General features: G+C 39.7%; 1 protein-coding gene across 9 annotated transcripts in view; it reads right to left on the reverse strand.

The window, feature by feature from the left end:
* Positions 1-24,394, reverse strand: part of LOC135492638 (one cut domain family member 3-like) — a 121,666-nt gene extending 97,272 nt beyond the window's left edge. For 8 of the 9 annotated variants that reach the window (XM_064779202.1, XM_064779199.1, XM_064779201.1 and 5 more), the window contains exons 1-2: positions 23,249-24,394; positions 13,742-13,768 (exon numbers count right to left, since the gene is read on the reverse strand). In XM_064779202.1, the coding sequence (XP_064635272.1) occupies positions 13,742-13,768; positions 23,249-24,257 (1,036 nt within the window). In that variant the 5' untranslated portion in view covers positions 24,258-24,394. The remainder of the gene's footprint in view (positions 1-13,741; positions 13,769-23,248) is intronic. The other variant, XM_064779200.1, reaches the window with a different exon arrangement.
* Positions 24,395-26,548: the final 2,154 nt, after the last annotated feature.

The raw sequence follows: 26,548 nt of genomic DNA on the forward strand, positions 1-26,548 counted from the left end.
ATTCTATTATGTTTTACCTCTACAATCAGGACACCTCTCTATTAAAGACAGCATTTTTCACTCTCTATGGTGTCCTTGGGCTTTCCCGACTTAGTTTCAGTTCTGTTTTCTAAAAAAAAAGAATTTTCCCACTTGTAGGGCTAGTGAGTAGCTCAGCAAGTCTTTCAGCATCAGAATATAGAGCATACAAAATCTACACTGGCATTCTGAAGCATACATGTAGTTGCTTATATTCTGAAACTGGTAACAGTACCCGTTTGTACATGTATCACATGGTTAATGCTTATTGATCATGAATAGCTCTTAATTACTCGGCCAGCCTGGTTTCTTGATGAGTACGCTCACATGGTGCCTCTACAAATGTCATCAGTGTAGTCTATTAGTACCAAACACATACAGAATCTTAACTAATTGAGTCAGGCTTAATTCAAGGCAGAAAATGGCTGACAAGGTTGAATGCATTACATTTTGTACTGGATGCATTCTGCTTTTGAGCAGTGTCTCCATCAAAATAAGCACTTTTTCAAACTAAGTACTGATAAACTATCAACATGATTTTGATGATAAGCCGAAGAAAGGATTCTTATGGTGACGCACTGTACACTCAACTTATGGCCGGCATGCTCTCAATCTGGAAAGTACTGGGATAGCACTATATCTTCAAATCCTGTGACCCCCATCCCTTCACTATTTCATATCCTACTGGATGGAAACTTCCAAAATCTAACAAAAGATGAAATTCACATAAGAAACATGTTAATGCACACCGCATCCTTGCCGCCATTATCTGTCAATCCAAGATCGTTTGTTCGCTTCCGGGCTCCTGACACCTCAATCACTTCTCCTCAAGACGCCCATTACCAAGGTTGTCAGACACGGGGCAAAATATATGCATTATTATCTATTGATATGAACGTCTCATTCAGTGTCATTTGTCACCGTACGATGAGGTGTTGGCACTAACATGTGGTCAGAGTGGCGTAAGTGGCCTCTGTCGTGTTTAAACTACAATCGATTGATCTCAACCTTGTAGTGAATTTGTCACACAGAGATGATGATGTGAATGAAGACATCGGTGACTGCCTTGTGGAACTGTAGTGCATGCATTCCAATTCTGGACGAGTCTTTATTCAGAAATATTTGATAATTCCGACACTTTGAGGGTCCAAATTCCGATTCCAAGTTCAAATTCCGAAACCTTTCTGTCAGACCAAGTTGTGATGTACATATCCCTGCATAAATCTACATGGGAAAAGACAGCAACAAGGTTAGAGGTCAGCAAGCATGCAAATGAGGTTGCCTGAGCATGGTCAGTATGCAAATAAGGCCGATGAAAACAAACAATAAAACCTGAACGCATGTGCCGTGTCTGTCATGGAAAGACGAAAGGTAAACGATGCGTTCATCATAACTAAACGGCAAGTACAGGATGCACTGGCATCAACTACTCAAATTATCTCATTTCCTCTTAAGAAGCCAGGCAATTGGATTTCAATATCAAGCAAACGATAAGAACTTCCAAGGCTTCAAGGAGACAATGCGGAGCAGTGATTGTCATAGACAGCCACAGCTGCTCATATTAAGCTGGGAACATGCAGCTGTACATCACGGGAAAAATTGTGTGCTCAATGCAGGGTGATCTCTGCCAATTTAAGTTGGAACAACTTGGAATGATCATCATTTGCTCGATTTTTAACTCTCTGGGCACTATTTCGTAGTGTACAGAGGTCAGCATGCAAATCAGGCCGCCAGAGCAAAAGCCTCATCATTACCTTATGACTGCAGGTTCCTTCCGATTCATTCAGAACTACAGACTTCTAAAGATTGTGTTGTTAATGCAATCTGATCATGCTCACATAATGATGCAAAACATATAACAGGACATTAACCTATGCCGATTGATACAGATTCATCGCCAACTATCACGGCCTAAAACCCTGAGGCGGTCATGAGATTTCATATGGATTTCAAATGCCAGCACGTGTGTCACCAAAAGAATAGGCCGTCATCAATGTTATTCTTTCCTCAGATCAAGATAATCTCGGCTGGAGCGCCATTGTATCATGCAAGGTGGAGACCCGGCTGACGTCAGCACTGGCAGCGACGGAGCCATCTGAAACCGGTATTGTTCTTGTCTCACATGACATCACCATGTACGCTGTGTTAGTAACTCGCTGTATCAGCACACCCCGTGGAAGCCATAACTTGGATTCACATCGAGTCATATACACCGTGCTTATTCATCTTGCCAAACACGGCGTGTACTGATATGAAGAAATACTTGAGTCAAAACACGCAGATGTGAATGTATGTTTGCTGTGTGTAAACAATTCAACTGCAGCTTGCGCTAATACAAGCTGATAGGCATGGGTAGACACGAAGCATACATTTATCATATTCAAAGTGTACTTTACTGTCAAAGTGGCATCCTGAAAGCAACTCTGCACAGATCGTATTCTGACAAAATTGCAAAGATTTGTTCAAATACCTAAAATCGTTTCATCTCCAAACAAGAAAATGGCTTTTTAACCTCAAGAGGTTTGTTTTCTTCATGACCTAACTCATGTAGCCATTTCATGATAGTCAATGTTTATTTCGGAAGAAACCATTAAACTCAAATGTTTGCCATCAGCGATGATTTCTAAGATCGAAATATCACACATTTCGACTCCAATCTATGTCTTCTATAATAATCACAGATAATTTCTTGTCATTCAATACTAGCTTTTGTTAAGGGCAGTACTGGTATTCTCGAATTGGTCCTCATCTGGAATACAAGCCAGCCATGTGTCTAGGGAAGGCAGTTCTCCAGAGACCTGCTCATCATTCTCGATGGCTTACACAAGGTCAAGGTCGCAATGCCCATGTTGCTAATGCCAGCAGCTTTGTATCTTTCCTTGGAAATGTGAGAAATTGAGTTGATTTTTAAGCTGTATTGAAATGGACATTCATCACAGCTTCAGCAAGTATCCTGTTTAATCCTCTGACTATAAAACTTGCTTATTGGCGATCACATTTTCACCAAAATTATTTCCCGAACTCGCCATACTGCAAGCGCAACATGTCATTAGCAAATGTGCTGCCGAAAATTGTCACACAAGGGTTCAGAGCCAGCAGACTGAACCAGGACAAGACCAGACCCAAGAAGGCGTTACTGAGAATCTCTTCCCTTTGCTACTACGAGAACTGGTTTCAATTACAGTGGCCTGGACCATTCCTATTTTACATCTATATCGTCTCTCGAGCCGTGTGCACTCAGTCGTGAAAAATCGCTCCACCATCCGGACGGTAATGAATCGGTACCCAATCATCCCAGACCAAGCAATGCTGTAGCAGCGGACAGTGCGTTGGGATGTAATGCGTAGAATGGACCAATTCAGACGAGAGTTGCTAAGGATTGCTGTAGCAATAACACCCAGGCAATATCAGGAGACAATTCTCTCAATTGTTACCTTGGCAAGGGTGGAGATGTCAGTGATGCTTACAAGTTTTACAAATCTTCTTTTGTGCTTACTTTCTGAGACTGGGTGGGGGGGGGTTGCAGCAGGAGAGTTGGCTTGTTGTACCACTCCTTGATAATTTCTAGCCAAGACCTTGGACAACCAAGGATACAGAGAGGAAAATACATTTTTGCTTCAGTGTTCAGCAACACTATAGTCGCGGCACTAAACCGATTAGCGCAATAAGCCTAACCCATGGCGAGCATTACCGCTATAATAAAGCTGGCAATTAATATATCATTCGGCAGCCATGCATTAGAACAAGGAGCAAAGAGAATACAGAAAGTAACTAATTTTAAGTCGAGCTTGACAAACGGTACATTTTGCACACAAAACAGTATGGGTATTGGAACTCCTGCCTCACATATTTAAGCTATTTAACACATGGCTTCATCTTATACAGATAATATGAATCTTTATGGCCATTAACCGATACTTTGACTGCATTTCATGTCAGACTGACCAAATCTCTAATGCCCTATGAAATGAAAGTTCATGAATAGCACTTTATAATGTACAAATGCATAGTCTCAAAGCACTTTAAAATCATTCTCCGGCCTTATCAAGAAACCATTCAGCAGAAATACATGTAGAAACTAAGGTGTGCACAAACAGCACTTTATTTGGCCATTTTGGGCTAGATGAAGGTACAGAGTGGCACTGGCCAAGCTCCAACCAGCGACCTTCTGACCATACAGTCGGATGCGCTTCCACGGGGCCATTGCGCTTCCCAAAATGAAACAGCACAGCAGATAGACTGCCCATCAAACTTCAGACAGACATTACTCACAACCCACCAGCTGGAATGAAAGTGAGCCGTTTCATAGGCGTAAAATAGGGAGGTTTGGAAACAACATGGACAAAGGCAAGGAGCAACACCACAGGTGTTCATAATTGGCATAACTGGGAATGACCGGAGGGCCACAGCTGGGCTTGACTCCAAAGGGGTATACAGTCGTATACAGATGCATCGTAATTAGTATGAACTATGTACATCAAGCAGCAAAAATTCCCACTGTACACTATTGCATGGAGTCTTGTGCTCTGCAATACTGCAAACCCCTTTACTTTTGTCGCCCAATAAATTAAATTCTACATCCTTACCGCAAATGTTGAACTATGTGTTAAATAATTCCACTTTTTACTTTTTTATCATTTTTTAAAATTAGTCTCTTTGGGCAATTCCACAAATCAATTGATCAAATACTAAGCCCTGGAATACAGTAGTTCCTATGATGCAAGTATCAAATTGCAGCAAACAACAAAATACAAATTGAATTTTTCACGGCAAAGTTTTCTCACATGCCGCATATCGCCTACAACTATCGTCGTGAATTACATACAGCGTTTATGTACTCTACAGACATAAATCTTGCCATTTCATAACGTCGCCCGAAATCAAAAAGCAGAAATGGTAAACATTGCCTTTGTAATGATGAGACCATTCTAATTAGAGTTGGCAAGAGTTTGATGTCGCGTAACGCTGACTTTTTAAAAACGTCGCAACCTACAACGGTCTCGGGTTACACCATGAACGTACGTAATTTTCTAAAAGCGCTCGGCGAAAATGTCAGAGTAAGGATTCCCGTCATTTAATTTCAGGATACAGCATCTTTACCTGTTAAATCTGGCCACACCCATGAGGCAGAAGTTACGCCACAGAGAAGAAATACATGTTGAAATGTCAGCGAAGTTTTTCTTCTGTTATTTCATCATGCTACACAAGCGTAAAGTGTTTGAATCATGCATATTTCATTTCTCGGTTTTTAAAACCTATGGCTGGCCTTCGGGAAGGAATTCGTCTTTGTCAGAACAAACTAAGTACTCTTTCTGAGGTGGAGGATGCCAGCTGCATACAGCGAAGCGCTCTGGATTCAGTCCTGTCAAATCTCTAATACATATATCATCATGCATTTATAAGCACTTTCAAAATTGCCAGGACACCAGATTAAAATGACAACATTGAGGCAAAAAAATTCTCAGGAGCACAACACATTGCTGCCTAGTTAATTGTCATTAAAAGTAAGTCAAGATCCACTATGAAACAGACTCTTATCAAAGAGCTATTTTTAAGTCTCTGGAAGCCATCGCTCGCAAGCAAAGAGACACAACAGCTTGTTTTCAATGACCTCACATCTCCCTTTCTAACTAGTTTGCCAATCTGCTGCTTCGGAGCTTTTTTCGCTAAATGCGTCATGTAATGTGAGCGGGATTAGCCCGAGAATGGCAAAAATAATGGCGTATGTGCTCAGCTCAGTGAGGAAAAAATACACCCACAATTTTATTGATTGTTAACGTATTAGTAGCTAGTTTGGCTTATTATTTAATATGACATTTAATTCTTGTTGTCGGGGATATGTTTGCTACAGGGGAGAAGGTGAGACTATGAGTATAAGAAAGACAAGTGTTTATGTTCGAAGAACCGGTGGCATAGTGATAATGATAGTTTTAATTCGTGCTTTTTACAATTCAAATGAATGTGGTGATTGTCAAATTTGACGTAAGTCTCGGGCAGAAGAGGGCATTTCATAAACTTTAAGAACTTCCCTGGCCATGCAGATGCATTTTATGAAAGAAAGATGTCATATAAATAAGCAGAAATTAAAGAAGAAGAATAATTTCAACTTAAATTTGTGTTATTTAAGACAACCGATCACAGACCTGTTCCAGACAGTTAATGTTACGAGGTAATAATTGACCATGAAATATGTCAGCTTGGGTGTGGCTTTAAATTTCATTCTGAAATAAATCCCACAAAATCACATTTGAACCAATAAGACCTGAGAAAGCTGTGTATTTAGCCATTTCGTAGGAAACATGCATGTTTGTATGACATGGAGAACACTAGAAAATATGTATTGTATTATTTTGGTAGCTGTGGTCAGCTGTTGCACTGAGACAATGAAATGTTGAGCATATGGTCCAGACACCATACAACTATTAACATTGGGCATAGGCTTTGCCAAACAATGGCCTTTCAACTAAGTAACAGTAATTTGATGACGATGAAGTATGTTAACCCTGTGATCACCACGATGATTGACTATATCCAATTAAGACAAAATAGAGAGCATTTACATGTAAGTTATTCATTATTCTATTATGAAAGAACTATCAATTAGAAATCATCACATAAAATACCCAAATAAAGAGCAAACAACACCCAAAGTGTTAAAACCTAGTATTAGGATATAACACTACTAAATGATCCATAATTACCACTTATAATAAACCGCAAACTCATGCTCCCATCATTGCGCGATAAAAATTAAGGGAAATTGATTTCACGAACAGACTGCAATAATGTATTGAACTTTTCTATTTATACGTGAAGTCTTTCCCATAAATCCAATCGACTGACCCATATTTGCCAATATGCATGCAGAATCTATAGATCTGCACTCAAAGAGTCAAATAAGATCAATCTCTTACGAGAAAACAATACTACAATGTCAGTTTAGCCAGTTAACCCCTTGGGACCAGGGAATCAACGTTTATCAGATGTGATTTTGAATCTAGGAGCCATATGGTTATGTTTATGTTTGGTGTTTGGTTACATGACCAAGCATTGTGGACCTTGTTGAAAACTGACAAAGCGCAAAGTTTGTAAAAGGATCGAGTTCAGCCAAAATAGCTTTTTGATCTATCATAACTGTATCTTTGAAATTACGATTATTTTCCAAAGAGAATAAAAACATCACATCATCATGCAGTAGCGTCAAATCCTATTAAAACTGCCTCAAAAACATGCCAGTATATGAGTATGGCCACTGCTTTGTGAGTTTTGGTATTCCAAAACAATTGCCACGCACACAGCCAAAGCTTTGAATTTTCATCATGTCTTCCTACGCCGCTATAAGACGGTAAACCTAGCCTTGCTACTAATTACTCCAGGCTAATGATGGCTATTAACCATGGCGGTTGTCTTGCCTGGACAGTGCTGGCAAAACATATCAGAATTGAGGGAGACGGGTTATAGCAGCAGGCAGGATCTACCATGGAAGGGTAGTTCACAAAGGTTAGGATGATATTTTTTCAACTGTATCCTATTGACATTTTAAAAGAGTATGCATAACATCATAGACGACTTAAGAGTTAGGGTGAGACAGGAATTTTGTTCATTCATACAAAAAAGCATTTAGTTCTTGCAATCTGGGCATATTTCTTTTCTTTCGTTACCTATGTATCCTACAGATTTTCTAAAGAGCAGTTTATATCAGAAGAGTATAGTAAGCACAATGCAGAAGTTTTTTATTCAGTTGCACAAAATACCTTCACCAAAGTCACGAACTATTTGATGAGAAAAATACTCCAAGGTAAAACCAGTTATTTTCACAGCAATTTTCAGCTCAGCTGACTGGGAGCTGAAAATTAGTCACCAAGGGGTTGGGAGAAATTGAGCTGGATGGTGTAATTTACGGGGAGGAATCTTCGGGCGAAGAGGCCACACCCAGTTCAGTATCACGCAGGGATCACAGAACAATAGGATGAACCAGTGGCAAGACACGGATCAAATTCTAGGTACTACACAAGAATGCTAGCCAGGTTGGGAGCTCCATTGTTTGAAATATATATTCTACTATTTTGAATGGTGGTATTTTCTCCAATAAACCTGCTTGTAACATTATTCTGGATGTGACAACAAAGCTGCAGCCTGAACTCGAGAGGTGCTACACATTTGATGACAGCAGGGAAAATAATTCGGAAATAACCCGGACCCTTTAACCCAATGGCAAGCAAAAATGAGGCTACGCAAATATTAACAGCTATGTCAGCTAGGCCTAGCAAAAAAGAAAACATGCACTGTTGCTATAGAGGCGTGTACTTGTTCTGGTACTTTCCATGATGAAATGTACTTGTAGGTTCCCATACAACTGATGAAGCTTGGGGCAATAGGGCTAGGGGCCAAGAACATGCATGCACACAGCTTATTTTTCTGCAAATTGGAAAGCAATTACCCCTCTTGGTAAAATACCCAAACTATACCTAAGGGTTTCGGGTGCAAAACAACTCGGCAAAATCATAGAGTGCAAATTCATGGGGTAAGGAAATTATCAAACAAACAACTTATGGTTGTGTCTCTTGCGAAAGAAACATATATATTTTGTCCTTGGCCTGCTAAGGGAAGGGCTCTGTCCATGTAATCTGAGCGCACTAACAGCGTGGACTCGAGTACTCTGTACTCTCACGCAGAACTGATCAGTTCCATTTAATTATCTTATTACTAATCAAGCCTTAATGAGACCTGGCGACTTCAGCAGAATTCGGCCAAATTCATACGGTTAGGGAGATTGAACTGCGCAGCAACCTGCAGGGCTTGATACATTGTCGTCAACATGACAGTATGGACCCTTTCACAGGTTCCATAGTTTGCCAAAAGTGCAAGTAAAAATAACTACTCAGAAATAGACACTTTATGTGGCTATGTCTTTGAAAAAACTTGCTTATTATTCAGCCAGCATGACAGGGATAAAACGATATTAGCAATAACTATAAACAGTGTCTCAAAAGATTTTGAAGAAAATTCAAAATCAACACAAACTGTTTGGAAAAGAACTGTTTTCCAATCAACAAGGTTAAAACTATAACATCACATCTTTGAAATCTATTAGTAAGAGCACTGTTGTGATATATAAGAGGGAGGGGACTTAAAGGAGACTTAGCCAAGGACTATTGGTGTGAATAATGAAGACCTTATCGTGTCTCTCGAGCCCACTTAGCGTGGCAAGCTGACAGCATCATGCATACGCAGTAGCCACCTTTACTAGCTAGGGTATGTAGCAATGAGTTAGGGGACGGTCAAATACGACAGCCCAGTGACAAACATGTGATAGACTAGCTTTGATCAAGTGTGTCATGCATACCGAGTAGTCACCAAGGCTATGTTATACATAAGTTAGCCTGATCACAAACATTGCAATAGACTTGCAACATGAACTCAACTGCAAAGCACAAGAGCGGTTCCTTTTCCAACAGCTATCGTTAGGATTGCTGGTAAAGTAAGGTGTCAGCCCATTTTGAATAGCAGTTTTCAAGATGGCACCTTTTTCTTAATGACTTTTTAACCCCTAACCTAAGATACGTATCCACTAATCAACATCAATGGTTAACTGAAATCAAGAGGCTAATGCGACCAGTGGCCTTTCATAATTCAAGATGGCAGGACATAGTATGGAACCAAATCAGATGGTATTGCTAGCACCCGATTGTCGTCCAATCCCTCCTCTCAAAATGACCAATTCTCCACGCAGCTCCCAATTACTTTATGAATAGCACACTATCATATCATTCCAAGGAAACGCTTCTAGAAATGACCAGCAGGGTGACAATAGTGAATATCATGTATTTCAAGCATTACCGAGCCGATACATGCGTCAGGAGTCCATTTGAACTGTTTGTCATGCCCAACAAGGGTGTATACTTTGGCATAACATCATGTATTCCAGCTTACCCAACCATGCTGCCAGTAATACAAACATGGCCATTTTTGCTATACATAATGAATAAGACAGGAATGTTACAGCGACAAGCACTGCTAGCTAACAACAGAACACACTAATGCTATGGTAGCATACCGTAGCATACACACAGGAGTTACCACAATACACACAGAGGAATTTCAGACTGGTTTCCGCTTGACGGTTTGAGCTCAACAACAATTGAGAATCTTTTTACAGAGACTTCCAATATTCAAGCAATATTCAGAATAGCATAGCCGACAGTGAATGAACTTAAGAATAGTCACCAGAAATGATAGTTGTGTCAGTGAAAGTGGCAATACTCCTTACATAAAGATTTGCCTCAACCTAAGGTTAGTATTGAGTAACTATACAAATATCCTTCCAAAATTGCAGAAGGATAGGGGTCTTCAAGTACAACACCTTTTTTTCACTTAATACTCAACAGTTACTGTAATTTTGGAAGGATACAGTAAAGCCATTAACCCAATTCAAGGTTCATCCGGACCACGAGAAACTCTCCAACCAAGTTCCAGACAGATTTGAGGGGGCACTAATGCACACTAGCACAAGAAATCATTAATGATTTAAAATATAACCTTAAAAAAACAATAATATCATGTACTTTTTAAAATTTTATATTGTTTAAACAGGTAAAAACTATTGACGTATTCACTTTAATGGGGTGTAGATATAGATTAATTTATGAACAAGGTACAAAACCGGCGAGACTTAAAGTGACGCAAAAATATCAAAGTTCGCTCGGATAAATGTCACAGTGTCTGCCCCTTTTTATGCCCTTCTATTATCATCCATACGTACTTTTGTAACGAGAGCCGGCTTTTTTCAGGCACATTTAGTACATGCTTGAGTTCATGATATCTTGTTGGATCACAAAAGACATAATCTGCTCAATATATTACGCCAAAGGGTTTTGACAGATTTGGCCCACGGCAGGGATATATAACCCCAGTGCACTGCAAACCCTAAGAGGGGATTTATTCTTTCTGGTCAGAAGCTAGGGAGGGGGGGGCAATTTTTCAATTACAGATATAGTTATTAATCCACTGCACAATGGTTGCAGACTCCACAACCTACTACACATTTCTAAACATCCAAATATCCAGACTCGGACACAAAACCAGAGCCAAGTTAAAGATTGAAGAGGATGACTTTTCATCCACAGGGATGGTTTTTCATCCTCATCACCCCCAATTAAATCAAAACACAACCAGAATCTCATTCTACACATGGAGCTCATCCACACACAGAAACAAAACCATGGTCAAGTTTTTAAGTTGACAAAAGCTTTGATAATCATAGATTTGTCATGAATGTGTAAGCTTATTAGGGACTTAGAGCCTGGGACCTGACTGATAAAAGCACCAGATGATTAGTACTAGAGCCTGCTCTACAACACCTAAATAAAACACCATTTAATTGAGCTCATAATGTTAAACCCAGCATCCAAGAGCTGATTTGAATAATTGACGAGGCTTTTGTCAACAGAGATTATGAGGTATGCAAGGGTGGTCAGGGACAAAGGGGCATGTGGCTGCAATGCTGTTCTGGGTACATGTACATATGTTCATCAACAATGCCCATACTTAGAGGGCAAGGCAGTACAGTTTTCATCTTCATGAAGTATGTATGTGTTAGTATGTTCAACAATGCCAGGACCAAATGACAGGGTAGCAGCAGCAGTAGGGGTGGACCCCATGCCGGCAGACCAACCATTTAGCTTCAGTGTACAAGAACTCACTATGCCGACAAAAAACAACACAATATTACTGCCTCTCTGGAAAATTTCTTCCACATTTTTTTGTACATTATTCAATTACATCAACACTTTGGTCAATGAACTTTGGGTTGAAAACGTCACATAAGTGATGGAAATTTCACTTATTAGACAATATTTCACCTAAAAAATTACCACTTGGTGTATTGAAAAATCATGGGACTGGAACACAATTGAATGTGGTCATAATCGATGTCGACATATTTTTATGAATGTCAGCTAAATTTCTTGCCGGCAGATATTGCCATTGGACCACAACGGGTTAATCCAACAACGAGCACGAGAATTCAGCATGTACAGTGTAGCATGTACAAGCTTTAATAACCACTGTGCAGAGCAATTAAACACACAACCACCTCTACTCTTCGAACAAAGGGCGGCCATCTGGGAAAATCTCGCTGGGCATAAATTTCCAAGGGAACAAAAGGCCAGCGTAGTTATGAATTAATATAACGAAGGTAAAACAGGCAAAGAGTCTTCGATATTGAAATGAGCTTTTTTTAAAAAGCCATTTCTAAGATAGGTTGTGGATTTATCAAGGCAAAGAATGTCAATTTCAACTCATTGTGAACCATTCCCACATAGCACTGGCTTTCTCCATTGAAATTCTTTGCGCAAATAGGTTTTTTCTTCTTCAAAGGCTTCTCAATTCAGCCTTGGCAAAGATTTTCAGAGAATTGTGAATTTTCGAACACAAACTCTTTATCTGATCCATTGTAAACAGCTAATTTTAAGGCATTAATATTTCATTCTGTTCTGTTGCAATGCCTAGAGGCAGACCTTGGAAGAGAAATGAGGGATTGCATCATTTGATTACGACCTCCCCCATGCATCCTACTCCTATTATTTACAGAAAACGACAGGCAACGCGCGGGCGCAGTTCAGCCTGAAACATTTCAAACACTTGAGGCATGTTTTTGCGACAAATATCAAACAACAACCAGCCAATAGGAGCGATAGCCATTGGATGGGAGCCATTTTCTCTTTTAAAACCCCCTATTGTCAGAAATTGATACCTCACACTAGAAAAGAACTGTAATATTGCCTCTACATTCTCAGTCTTCCTCTTGATATGAAACAATTGTACTGATAGAACAACAAATGCACGAGAGACATTCTGAGCTTTGCCTTCTCTGGATTAGTCATTCATGTTACTGTCAAGAGCCAGTATCTCTACACTACCCAAGGCTGCCATCCGCTATACCACAACACTACGAAAAATACCAAGTTTTCAATCTAGAATACTAAAATTGTCCCACGTCAGGACCGATTAAACTTGTGGCCTTCTTGATATGGTAGCGGGGTTCAGATTACTGGGTACTTCCCTTGTTATGAATATCATTTGCATAATTAGCATATTGCTAATTTACCAAGCTTGGTTCGGTGGTCGGGGTTGCGCTGGGGTGATCTTGATTCCGCAGGGCTAGTTCTGTCCAAAAACATCATGCTCATTAAGGAACTGGGAAATATATTGCGGTCTCAGGAGATGAGGCCAGAATAACTGAACTAGTGGCCTGAGAAGCCCTGTTGCATTGCAGTGGAGTCAAATTGCGAAACGCTTCAGGGGAATGACTACCGTATTGCACTATAAAGAGCAATATTGTCCCCCAAAAAAGGAATACTTTTTAAAAATTTATATTTCTGTAGACAACATCATGGTTTATCGTCCACTTGAGACCAGAAGCACTACAGTTATGTTCTCGGCTCCCTGTATCGCCACTAAGGGGTACCTTTTGAACTAAACAGAGGAGGGAATTAAACAGCATTGTTAAAAACAAAGAATAGTTTATGTATTCTGCTGATAACAAGGTTGGTACAATGAATGAATAAATTGATTCTTGGCATTTCGATATCATTCTTAGACAAGAAGCATTGCAGGAGCACTCAGCTAGACATGTAGCGACACCAAGTGGTGTAATTTTGAGTTAAACAACGAGCAGGATGTTTTTGGCAGACTTTGTGTTCTCAACAGAGGATTCTCTTACCGTGTTGACCATTGTTCTGGGCAAGACCTGGAAAGTCAACGAAAAAAATAACAGGGTCAGTTGCAGGGTCAAAAATCAAATTAACCAAATTATATGACAACATGTGGGCAAATTGGCATCAATACAATCCTGGACAATAGTGCTGTAGGGAAATAACGGTTCATACATAGTGTTCTTTGTCTTACTTTCGAAAGCAAGACAACAAAATATGTTCCCAGCGTTTTTTTAACCCTTTCTCTGGAGATGGGAGGGGCCCCTTCTATAAATTAGCCAGGGATCTGAAATGTTGCAAATTAAGGGCTGAAAATCAAGGTACGTGAAGCAAATTTACAAAATGGGTGTAGCGGATTCGATAAAAGCAAACTTTGGCCAGTTCAGTTTCATAATGATGTATCAACTATTAAGAGAGCGGGAGAAGAAGTCATCAGGGCCATGAATATTTTCTGCCAAGAAATGTTTGACAGACGAAGAAATAAAGTTTTAACAAACAAACTTTAAAATGTAAGATTTATTTTTACTCGTTGTTGGTCTTATTGGGCATCTTTAGGAAGAGGGACAATTTTCTCAAAGACGGAGCTCAGAGCAACATGAGATTTTATGAGAGAGGCTCCATCGTGTGGATAGTTCACATTTCCACCCAAGAAACGAGAAACCAGAACTAATAAGAGCGCAGTGACCGGACAATGATGACAATTGAAGCAGCTGTTGGACTGTACCAACACAAGATGGCTTCGGTTTGCGTCTCTCTTACATGGAGTCAGGTCATGGAAAAAGAGTAAAGCTATTTCATAGAGTACATAGTAATCGGCCTCGAATGTCTAAAACTGAATGAAACAAGCACTCATTGGTTTGACCGGCTGTAATGTTGCCAGTCCCTTCCTTCTGGCAGTCTTATCAAACATCATCATTAGCCAAAGCAATATCGAATGCTCCAATGAGTTGATAAATAGGACAACCCCATCCCAATCAGTTTAGATAATGTTTTCGAAGATACAACCCGACCTTCATTTTTTGTTGCGGCCATTCAAAATGTACACACAGTATTTCATAATGGCGTATTATCAGTGTGTGTACTGTCATTACTAGAGATGGCGGGAAGTTTTTCCAATTAACTCAGATGAACTCATGAATAGCTCGGTCGGCTGGGGTTTCAGATCATTCATATCTGTTCTTACTCATTATCAGGCATGGATGACACTTTCACGAGTTACGATCATGGCTACAGCCAGAGTTGTGTGTGGATAAAATCGGCGAAAGGAATTTGAAGTGATTTTAATCATAGTAAAAGACACTCAAAGTTGCGATAATTGAAGTAATAGTCCAATAGCAAGAAAACTGGATCACCAAGAAGAAGAGAGGTTTAGTGCCTTGCACAAGGACATAAAGCTGAAGTTACCCCCTCCCCCCCATCCGGCTGGCTCTACATATTATTAGGACTGAAAGTGATATGGCTGGCAACCACTTCCCATCCCAATCCTTACCAAAAACCAAACCAAAAGTAAGAATTGTAAATGATATTCATTTGGCGACTGCAGACGTCATTCACATGCACACATTCCACATTGAGGGTACTGGATGTTGTATGTATACAGTATGTGCCACTCGAAGTCGAAATATTGCATGTCAAATGATAGAAAAGCGACGAGAATGTCTTCAAGCCATCCGACTCCCCTCATTACCCTAATGGTTTAGCGCTACAGTGGGGAGGCTTTATGAATACATGTAAAACCAACAGGACACCACTTCTTGTTGAATGCCACGACTCGCCCCGCTACGCAAATACGTGCATTACGCAGTTACAAGTACTTAGTGTATTTTAATATGAAAGATTTATACCGAACATTGTTCAAGTCTTTCAAAAGCAATCGGAGCCTGTCAGCACGACGATGTACTGTGACTACACAGCTGCAGGCAGGTTTAAACTGCCCGTATCAAAATTCATACGTTAATACACAGTTGTACAAATCTCGAGTGGAAACCCCATTTACATTAACCTCCAACTAGAACGAGAAGTGCACCAGGTTACGCATGCAATTTTTTTATCTCTAGAATATGAACGTCAATGTGAAAAGGACTCATCGAAAATTCCATGATGAATTTATGAAATGTGAAAATATACATTATGACGGGATCATTAGACTATTGAAAGCCATCATCCCCTACAGAGTTCCTGTTCATGGGACCACAGGAAAACATCTGAAAGGGCAGAACAACAATTGGTAGAATGTTTGTGTACACGTTTGAATATATCCTAGATTTGCACCTGACCCAATAAAGGAAAGTTCTCTAACTGCAGGCTATTGCACACTAGATCAGATTTTCGGGGTGGCTTGTATTTATTTATTAGTTGTCAGACTCATCTGAACATCACTATCATGACGAGATACCCAACAGCGACACATCGACCGTGACCTTGTGCAAGTCACTTTACTTCTATTTCACTGTCCTTTAATTGTTTGAACGAAACCTTACCTTTATCTATGAACTCATGCAAGCATCAAAGGGCCAATGTTGACCACCAAGGTTTTTGCATCATATGTATAAAGATTTTAAAGATATCTCCTCGCTACATTTAAGGGAAGTACAAGATCATGAGATACAGGATGCGAAGGCCCTTGCCCAGTCTTGCCTCCGAGACTCTAGCTCTAGCAACAATTTGACAAAGGCGCTCATTTATAACTCATGTCTGCCATAGGCCCTCACAGAATTAGGAACGTTTCAACCCAAAGAGCCTGGAAGACTCCCCAAGCTTTGCATCGTAGCAACAACAACTTTACAAGAACTTGTCGTCATGAAAAATTCATATTTTAAGATAGAGTGGTATCTTTGTGAAGGAACACATTGATAATATGACATCAAAGATTCAACAACAAACAATTGCAACGTTTTCAGAATTGGCACGTGGAAATATTTGCTCCAAGAACCCCTGAAAACTCTCATGAATTATTCCATGAGTTTAGCTCGTATTTTTGATATTTGCGCAATGAAATTCCCGAGGGCAGACAAACAATGAAATATCAAGAAGACAAAGTACGATACGTACCATGCAGTTCAACTTTGATAAAAAGTTAATGCACTCGCTATAACCGAAAAGGTTGAAGAGACACGCATGTAAGGATGCCTTTCAAAAAGTTAGTTCATCTAGGACAGAAACTGGTCAAACTTATTTCGATAATAAAGCAAAATATCCCTCAATGACCAAATTTAACTATGTTCTTTTTGAAATTTAGTCACCTGAATATACTTTACCTATCCGGCATCCCTATTTTTTATGCATTTTTATCATTTTGACACCTTTTATTTCTTTTTGGCAAATTTCTGAGTGATAAATTATAATCTGGATCACATGTAATACTGATCAAAGATAATTTTACCTTATGGTATCATACAGGATAGTAAGTCGAATTTGTAACATCTTTTCAAAGTTAGGGCCCCTGCCCGCTACCCCAACTACGTGGAAGGGCAACTGCCTTGTGCTGGATCGCTTCATGTAGCAAAACTAAAAGCTCTCTGCCAACAGATACCAACATAATAAAGGTTTTCACCCCATCAAACTTCTTGCCACAAATACTTTTATGTTCATATTAAGCATAGGAATAACATATGATGTGTCCCATCTGACAATACCAAACCCTGGCAACACATGCACACGAAGAACAAAGCTCACTTCTATAGGCTATATAACTGTATGATTTGCGCTTTCTGAAGCTGTTGCCCGAGAAATATAATGGCCACTTTTTATAGTCAAGCTGGTTTTAATGACCAGTGTATATTGTCCGTATACTTCAGTATTATTTCCCGCCATGTATGCACACATGTGCGCACGTTGCCTATTGTGGGGGGCTTGCAGCATCCTGAAACCATGTTTCATGGTGGGACTTCAGTACGGAACAATTAGCATAGTGTAGATTCATGATGATGGACACACACTGCGTACAATTATTGCCCAATTCAAGCTAAATTGGTTTAATTTGTGTATGCTTAATTGTGCATAATGTACGCTGTTCTCGCTGAAGTTTCAAGTTGGAAATAATAAACTTTATCATTTACGCATGAAAGGTATCTTTTTGATACAATACAACTAAATGTGCAAGGATGCTTGATATCTATCTGAAAACATATTCTAAGTCAAGGCAGTCTCGCACATTGAATTGATTGCCTGATCGATCATTTATACTGGTAAGAAAGAAAACGACTGGAAATACATCAGAATATTTTCAACATCTCGAGTATCTTCATCGCCAAGGAAACAAAATGGACGTAATGGTACAAATCGTAATGATTGATCTCGCCTGTAACAATTAACATCACTAATTGCGTATATTGGTACATTTATAGTAACGAAAATGGTCATTTTTCATATTTTAAAATCGGACAGTCAGTAAGACATCACATTCTTGCTCAAGATCTCGAGGTGCAAGCTAGGAACAGCATGCAACAAGACTGGGCAAAAGAATAGATAGAAAGGACAAGTCCCACATTCTATACCGACTCAAACATTCACATCTTGACATTTTTGGACGCTTTCCTTTTGAAGATGAACAATACATAGTTGACCCTTAGAGATATGATATGATATGATAACCGGCAACATTTTTAACAAATGGGGCAGGGGGTTAGATCCTAAAACTAATTGTTCCAGTAACCCACTGATCTGCTGATAGGGATAATGTACATGTAGATCAGCAGGGACATGAAAAGACCCAGTTCAAAAAATATCACTGATATTACTGAGTACATGATGAGTTGACAATGTCAGAGTATGACATGTAGACTAAGAGCAAAGTTAGCATATATGTAGGTGAACAAGAATATAAATTAATTTCTTTATCAGACCTCTTCTCATGATCAGAGATAGCTCAGCAAGTCATGCTGAGACAAAAACCTAGCCAATCATTAATTTCATGCCTTTGATGCCCAACCCATCAATGTTCCCTGATGATGATATTGAAACTGGTTCCCAGAGATTTTTTTTTAAATATTCAAATTTTTTCCTTCAAAATAACTTCCAAGACCACACAAGCTTAAAACAAGAAAGTTGTTCAAGCATTGTTAGTAAGGAACTTGTTCAATCGTGATGTTCATCTTTTGGAAAAATGCAAAAGCACATATTTACCAGTGCCCACGAACAACACAATTATTGACTGTGATCAAGTCGATCACCTAAAGGCTATTTTCCCTGGTTTTCCACATCACACTAAAATTTCATCAATCAGTCAATAACAAGTCATTTTGACTACTGTCGTACAATGATTTTTGCATAGCGAAGCCAGCAACGAGATCACATGCAGATAACAAATGAAACCCGAGGATAATTTGAGGATCGGATGAAACCTTTTTCCAAATGGTATATTTTTAGATCACGATTATACCAAGACAGTTGTATAATTGTATATTGAGAACGATTCAGCAGTCGAGGTTACAGCAACCAGAGTAGGACTATATTCTTCCCAAGTTTTACGCAGGTATGTATATCAGATCCTGGGTGTGGCTGGCATAGGGTTACCATGACGACCAGTTCATGTAACAAGGGCCTAAGGTGCATCTTGAACTATATGGGCATGTCCTTAGTTTCTACAGGAAGATTAGAAGAACTATCAAGTAATCTGGCTGGTTGGACAGGATTTTCTCGGCAGGTAATTTTGATACCTTGTCCAATCTGCATAAGGATGTCTCGTCATTGTTCCTAAAATATACTTCATCAATGATTTAGTGTATAGTTAATTTACAGAAAGGATCCAAAAATCTGCTATGGGAGGATGTGTCATCAGCTTTACATAAAATGCAAGAGAATACTCGGACATGATGAAGATCTTGTGAGTTTTCCTTCTAAGCTCTTTGACAGCATGAAACCACGAAATATGCAGAAATGCTACAAATACAATGCACAGTTACTACTTGCTCATACAATGGTCACGGTGTAGCTAACGCGTATCATACTAAAATCCTAGGAAATCAAAATTCAGTGCAAATGTAGCCGTGAAAAGGGAAGATCTCCGAATTGGGTGTTTCGCTTTCAAAATAACTGAACAAGTTCTACATAACGGTAGAGGCAAAAGCATCTTGTTTTAAACATATTATGAATCTTTTTTAACTCTCCAAACACTCCATGGAGACAAAGAGTGCTGATCTGGAAAGCGGTGAACTGATATACATATAGAAACATTAACTTGTTCAGATATTTCACAAAACCGAAATGGGGCAGACTTTAGCACCCAGTGTTGTACGGATATAATGCAAGATAAAATTCGCCTACCTTTGAGGCCAATGCAGATTTTTGTACAATGGAACAGACAAATTATGAATGTACATCACCAACAGGAATTATCATAATGAAAATGGAAGATAGTCAAAGGCAAAATTGGTTATAAGAAGAAGGGAAAATGTTTGAAAAATATTTTAAAGCACTTGGACAGGGCACTTGACTTTATAGCATCACAGACCTCAAATCGTTTCAACCTGTTCAAAGGGTACAGCAATTTCTGCCGTAAAAGAGACTATTTTGCTATAGGACTGTGAAAAAGGGTACACTTCAAATTTCTAACACGTCTTAGTGTTGATGGATATTTGCTACTTCCTCAAAATATCTGAAAAGTTAGGGTAGTATTTCCAGTAAGGGCAAGGGAAGGAAATGGAAAGTTTTTTAAGACAAGATGGAAATTGCCCTCCCTAGCTACTCTTACGAAAGTCATTGTCATCACTATAGGGTCACCAAGACTGTTGGCTCTAACTTACTATTGCTTTTTAGAAATGATACATCATAATGAAACTGAAGTTGACAGGCCAGTGATCAATTTGACGTTGTCGCATATATGTCTTTAGAAATACTGGGGACGGGTCAAAATGTGTGGTAATTTTGCAGCCACCACAAAAGTGGCGTGAACTAGCGTCAGGCACAGATGGACTCAAATTCTCTCCAAAAACAAAGATGTCAATAAGTTACAGTTACACGTACACAACATCAAAAACGACATCTTTTGCTCAGGCAAACCGGTGAACAACATTTAAACTTTTGACTTGTAAAAGAAAAGTTTACAACACATTTTTTGCTGCGTCAGACTTATTTAGTCCTCATTAGCATGCAAATTACTACCGACCCTTCTCCCACAGCAGGCCATACATTGTATACACCCCCCTCCTGTTCCTACTTTTAGGAGTGCTGCATACAGGGCCTGCTCAGGAAGGATGAGTACTCTGGTACTACACACATGACACACGTATAGTATACTGTAAGCTTACACTGTACGAGTAAAGGCAATTTAAAGCATCAGCCTGGCTGAGGAGTGTTGGAATCGAACTAACCATACAAAATGTATGACATACATGTATACCACCCTCCACCAGCGAGAGTGTGAGCAGCCAAAAAATAATGCATGTACATGTAATATGAGGGCAAAAGTTCAGGCTCTGTAAAAAGTAAAACTACCAAAACTAAATATTTGATAATCAGTAAACATGGGGCTGTTGTAGTACATGGACATCGTTGTCATGGTTTTAAAATCTTCTCCGGTAACTCTAACTCCCAGTAGTCACTGTTTACATGAAATCATGTACATGTACCCCTTAGCGTGGGCATTAAACCCATTTTATCTTATCGCTTTGATAGAACATTGTATTCAAGAAAAGTGCAAACAATCACAAAACATCTCCATTTTGTGGGGCAGACTTTCTACTTCCACTTTACACAATTAAACAATATGATGATAACCATTGTGCATGCGAGTGACAACGCACTATTATTATGATTGTGATAACCCAAATTATGAGACTATACACTGTGATACTGATGATTTAAAATGCATGCATGTTTCAGACATTTATGTCAGCTTTTTTAAACAGTATACTGTACACAATGCACATTATCTTGTCGCTATTGTGCGTTTGGGATCTGATTAAACAATTCAAATAAAACCAAGCAATGCTTTGAGTTAAAATGAGCTAACTGAAATGGATAACATTTTTCGGAGTCCTACTCCCATCATACATTTTTGACACAGGATTTCGACAAGGATTATAAAAAGAAGTCTTTTGACTGCAACTTGGTCGATGTGCTGATCACAATGTTGGTTTAAAAAACTCTACATTTTCAACAATTCTTAACCACAGTAGGTAAAGGTGGCAGTCCGACAAAAAACGGTACTTACCTGGGAGGAAATAACAACAGAAAACAAACAAACAAGAGACTACATGCAGTCATTTTTGTAGGGCGCACGAGGCCCGCATTTCTTATATTTGCTCCATTAACATCCTCCAAGACTGCTATAGGAGGACATTGTTTCCATCATGTTGCAAAGGTTAAAGTGACACCTTATACCAACAGTGGTAACAGTAGGAAAGAGCTCTCATTGGTCTCAAGATTATTCTTACTCAACAAATATTCAGAATCAAAGTTATCTTTCTAAATATTTGAGCAAATATTTTGACAAAAGAAAGAAAAGATTGCTTATTCCACTCTCATTGTTTATTCAAATTAGAAAATATATATATTGAAATTGAGAATCATTACAAAAGTTTTACAAATTAATCCTTACAAGTTTTATTTATTGTTGTGGAAGCCCTGTGGACTTTTGATCCAATTGACTGGGCTTCAATTCAATCAATCAATGACTGCTATATTAGTATTAGGCCTCAATAAACAGGCAATTGGCCAATACAAATTGGGGAATAGTTATTTCTGGGCCTTCCTAATCCAATAAGCCACAATGGGCCAGACAGTAATTTCTTAGAAAGGTCTACCTGGGGAAAGTGGGAAAAACCCAAATCCAAAAGTAAACATTCTTCTGCTGTCAATACTTTTAACAGATTTTCTCCAGAATCTTTAACGCGGTACAAAGTGTACTTGCACCATGACATGATGGAATGGGAATATCGATTCGGCGAACATGTGGATTGCCATGGCCATTCATCAAATGCCCCACAAACTATTAAGAGCAATTTGTTATATAACTACATGATGTAGTACAATAAAAGGAAGAGGGTTATTTCATCCTATTGATCACAAAATCGACCTCAAATTAGCTCAAGGATTACCAATAATCAAAAGACCAAACAGAACTTTTTTTCAGATAATCCATTATGACCTGAATTTTAAACCAAACCGCAGAGCGACGTTTGGGTTTGATCTTCATTCTACATGTGCTATAATCTGCAAGATATAGAACAGAATTATACCCTGGTTGCATGGTAACCATGTCCATCATCATACAACGCCATTCTGTAATTTGTTCCACTGCGTTGACGGGGTGAATACAGCGTTGTATTCAGGCGATCTACATGGGGGTTTTGTATGGCGGGTCAGGCTCATGTGTGTATTTCTCGACGGTATGACTCAGACTCAGTGAGGAGGCAACGTGTAAAACAAAGGGGACTCTGACAATGAATTGGGGAGGATATCAAAGGGCTATGACATCATTACATGTCTGTAATAATGACGTGAAACCTCAGAGTAAGACTAAGACTGACACAAGACTACACTAAGAGTTTAAAAGATTTTTTTATGAAACTAACCTGCGAGCCGTAAAGCGGACATCCTCTGAAATTCTGGCTCTTGTAACCATTTCCACATCCGGCGAAACGTCTCGCGGCCCGACTTAAGCTTGCTCCAAGGTTTAGGATTTCGTAGGAGGTCACTTAAAGTTCCCTGACTGCGACAGAGCACTCTCTGCGCAAACACTGCCTGTGGAATGCTATATCTTTTTAGCTCACTACTGATTTTCTGTGCAAGTTCTTTGGTGTTGATTTCTTCAATTTCATGTTTTGAACCTGTATCGTTGAGTCCCGTTTGTCTGTGATCTCGAAGTGAGGCAGTTGAATTCGGCGAGGCTGATGACAAACCGTTAAGACTCGTGGCCATCATCGCATTTGGCGAATGAAGTCTGGCTGAAGTAGGCCCAGCTAATCCACGAGAGTAGGCATCGTACGCTGAGTTAGGGGATATCATCGGCTTGACTTCGGGCTTTGGCGAATGTATTCCGTTCTGACTATATCCATATCCCAGGCTTTGCTGTGCATATCCGTTTGAGGTCATCATGCTCATAGGACTTGTTGCGAGAGTCGGGGTCATATTCATGTTCATTCCCATTGAACCCATTTTATCGTAACGGTAGGCAGTGTTCATGTCCATACCACCTAAGCCATTGCTTTGCATGAGAGTAAAACTTCCACTGACTGCTGGATTCGGATGGCTGAATTTGTCCGACACTGTGGAAATAGGAGGCAATGGCTGCAGAGGTGTGAGGGTAGCATAGCTGTTGTTGGTGTAACCTGGACTCATTCTTCCGTTCAAGGTTTGGTACGTTGGCTCCGAGATCTGAGCTCGAAAATCACTGGAGTCGATCATGGTTGCCACACCGACCGATAAAGCCTCCGACCTGGAGATACTGGGGGACAACTCTTGAGGACTGATCAACTCACCACCGCCGCTCGCTGCACTACTACCACCCGGACTGACAGACACCGACACACTGGTTTCGTTCATTTGTTGGTCGCTCAATTCACTAAGGTTTTCCATCGTCATACCTATAATCAAAAACGATCAAACCACATACACTGATAGAGTGACACTTAATGTAACCTTTGCTAGCTTCAAACTGGTTGGCTACGAGATGTAGGGGGAATTACTTGCGCCTGGGAAAACACAATGTGCAATCGACGAAAGCCTCCATGTTTGGACAGCTGGATACCAATGAGTTGCGCAGAGACGAGTGCGCACCCAAAAATCCATACCACGCATGCGCAATTTTTATATTCACTCTCGAAGCCTACTTTCATTTTCTGTCACAAAATTGTCAATCTTCATCACTTTTATTATAATGAGGGTGCTAATTATGCCTCGGCTGTATAGTGAAATGGGAGGGCTCAGTTCAAGTCCAGCTACCGTGGCGGTCACTTCGACGCGTGCCCGTTTTCAACTAATTCTTACTGCCTTTGGGAGTCTTAGAAACTGGGTCAATTTATTTTGTGCGGTAGCTGGGATGTAGCTCCATCACCCACTAACAGGATACACTATTGCATTCATGGACACAAAGCTTTCTAATATGGCTGAGACCTGTGACAGACGCGTGTCGGAATGCCTTTATATGGAGTTGTCAGGAAAAAAACCACTTGGGGACCAAATTAGTTTATTGTTCTTTGTAATATGACTATGAGGACATAACTGCCACATCATTTAAAACAATTTCCTTAAATTATTTGGAAACCTCAAACATTTGCCCCTTCTTTTTTGTGGGACATTTTGTGCATTTTGGACCCTTTTTCTTCAGAACCTTGTGAAACTCCATATGGCCGCATTCAACACCCGTAAGTACCCAGTTTTGTAAATCTAAATGTAATAAACTTATTTTTAGTTGCGTCTAAAAAGAAGCGCATGCAACTTTCGTTGGGATGGGTGTCACTAGTTTCGTCCCTTTTAGACCATTCCTATTGCAGTAACTGATAAAAATATGTCAGGCAAGGGTGGTAGGGTATTGCAGGAAACTTAAAATTTGGCCGCAGTTGCGTCTATAGCATCTTAAGATACAGGTTTTTGATACTCCTACATCGTATACAATATCGAGAGGCGCACTGATTACGTCAGGGTGCGTCTATAGAAAAAGGGCAATTGATGAGCGTCAAGCAAACGTGCTAAGACCCTTTCCTTTCCTACAAGCAGATATGATGACATCTGTAAGGGACTAAAGTTGAAGAAAATTGCATGATATACATTTATCGAAGCGTTACTGCGTCACTAAACATTGGCTTTTAAAGAAAAAGATGCTTCGAAATTAATTGGCACTAACTCCACCTGGCCTTTTGAATGAACAATAATGATATCATTGCAATTTTAATCACCACCATCCAGGGACAGAAAGAAATTTTAGTGTTGAGCAAATAAGACAACCGATCAGAAATATTGATAATAAGCATTATAAACCAACCGTACAAAATCATGCGAAATATTCAAATTGCTATCCGCATTGCATCCAACTGCATAATTGTGGAATGAACGTTCATGACTCATAAAAAATAAAGCTGTAACAACTATTTCGGCATGGGATATCATACATATACTTACACATGAATATTTCAGTAGAATTTATTCAGCTTTGACAACGTGACGATTGAAATACCCGCGTATCCATTACACTCATGCGGTAACTTGAGACGCGGTTGATAGCTTCAATGATAGCGCGTTTTGATGGGTGTGGTCGGTCAGATAGCGTCGGGGCGCGAAAAAAAACTGTTTGAAGTTTAAATTTGCGCGGAATATCATTTGTACTTTGCAATGATTGTTTTTTTGTTCCTGGATTCATTTCACTCCCACGCGTGGAAATATAGCTGAAAAGTGTCCAGTTACCGGTGAGGGTATTTTGGGAGGAGGAACCCCGTTTTTTGCAGATAACTCCGTGAAGCAGCACAGAAAACATTGCCCCATTATTATGTAAAGGCGCTTACCCTTGTACTTTTGATATATTCAGAGGTACCATTAGATTTGGTACCAAAAGCGCGGCGTGGAGTTACGATGTGCGTGATCGACGCTCAAATTTTCACTGTGCGCGCTTTTTGTCCCCGAGTTCGCGATAACACGTAGCACGCACGATGTTCCAAATCATAAGGGCACTTTTCTTTTTAAAGACACATTAATTTGAATATATATTACATGTACTATCTTAATAGTACCAGCTCCAAAACTCTCTAAATTATCGTTTCATCCCAACTTTATGATCCTGCGCACTTTCTCCCGCGCTTTTTAGAAATAGAGCGCTGGACGCGCGCTTCGGCAAATGCCGATTTCTTCTAGGTTTAGTCTGTTGATTCGTTGGTTGGATG

This window comes from Lineus longissimus, chromosome 8, assembly GCF_910592395.1.
Source record: "Lineus longissimus chromosome 8, tnLinLong1.2, whole genome shotgun sequence".
NCBI lineage: Eukaryota > Metazoa > Nemertea > Pilidiophora > Heteronemertea > Lineidae > Lineus > Lineus longissimus.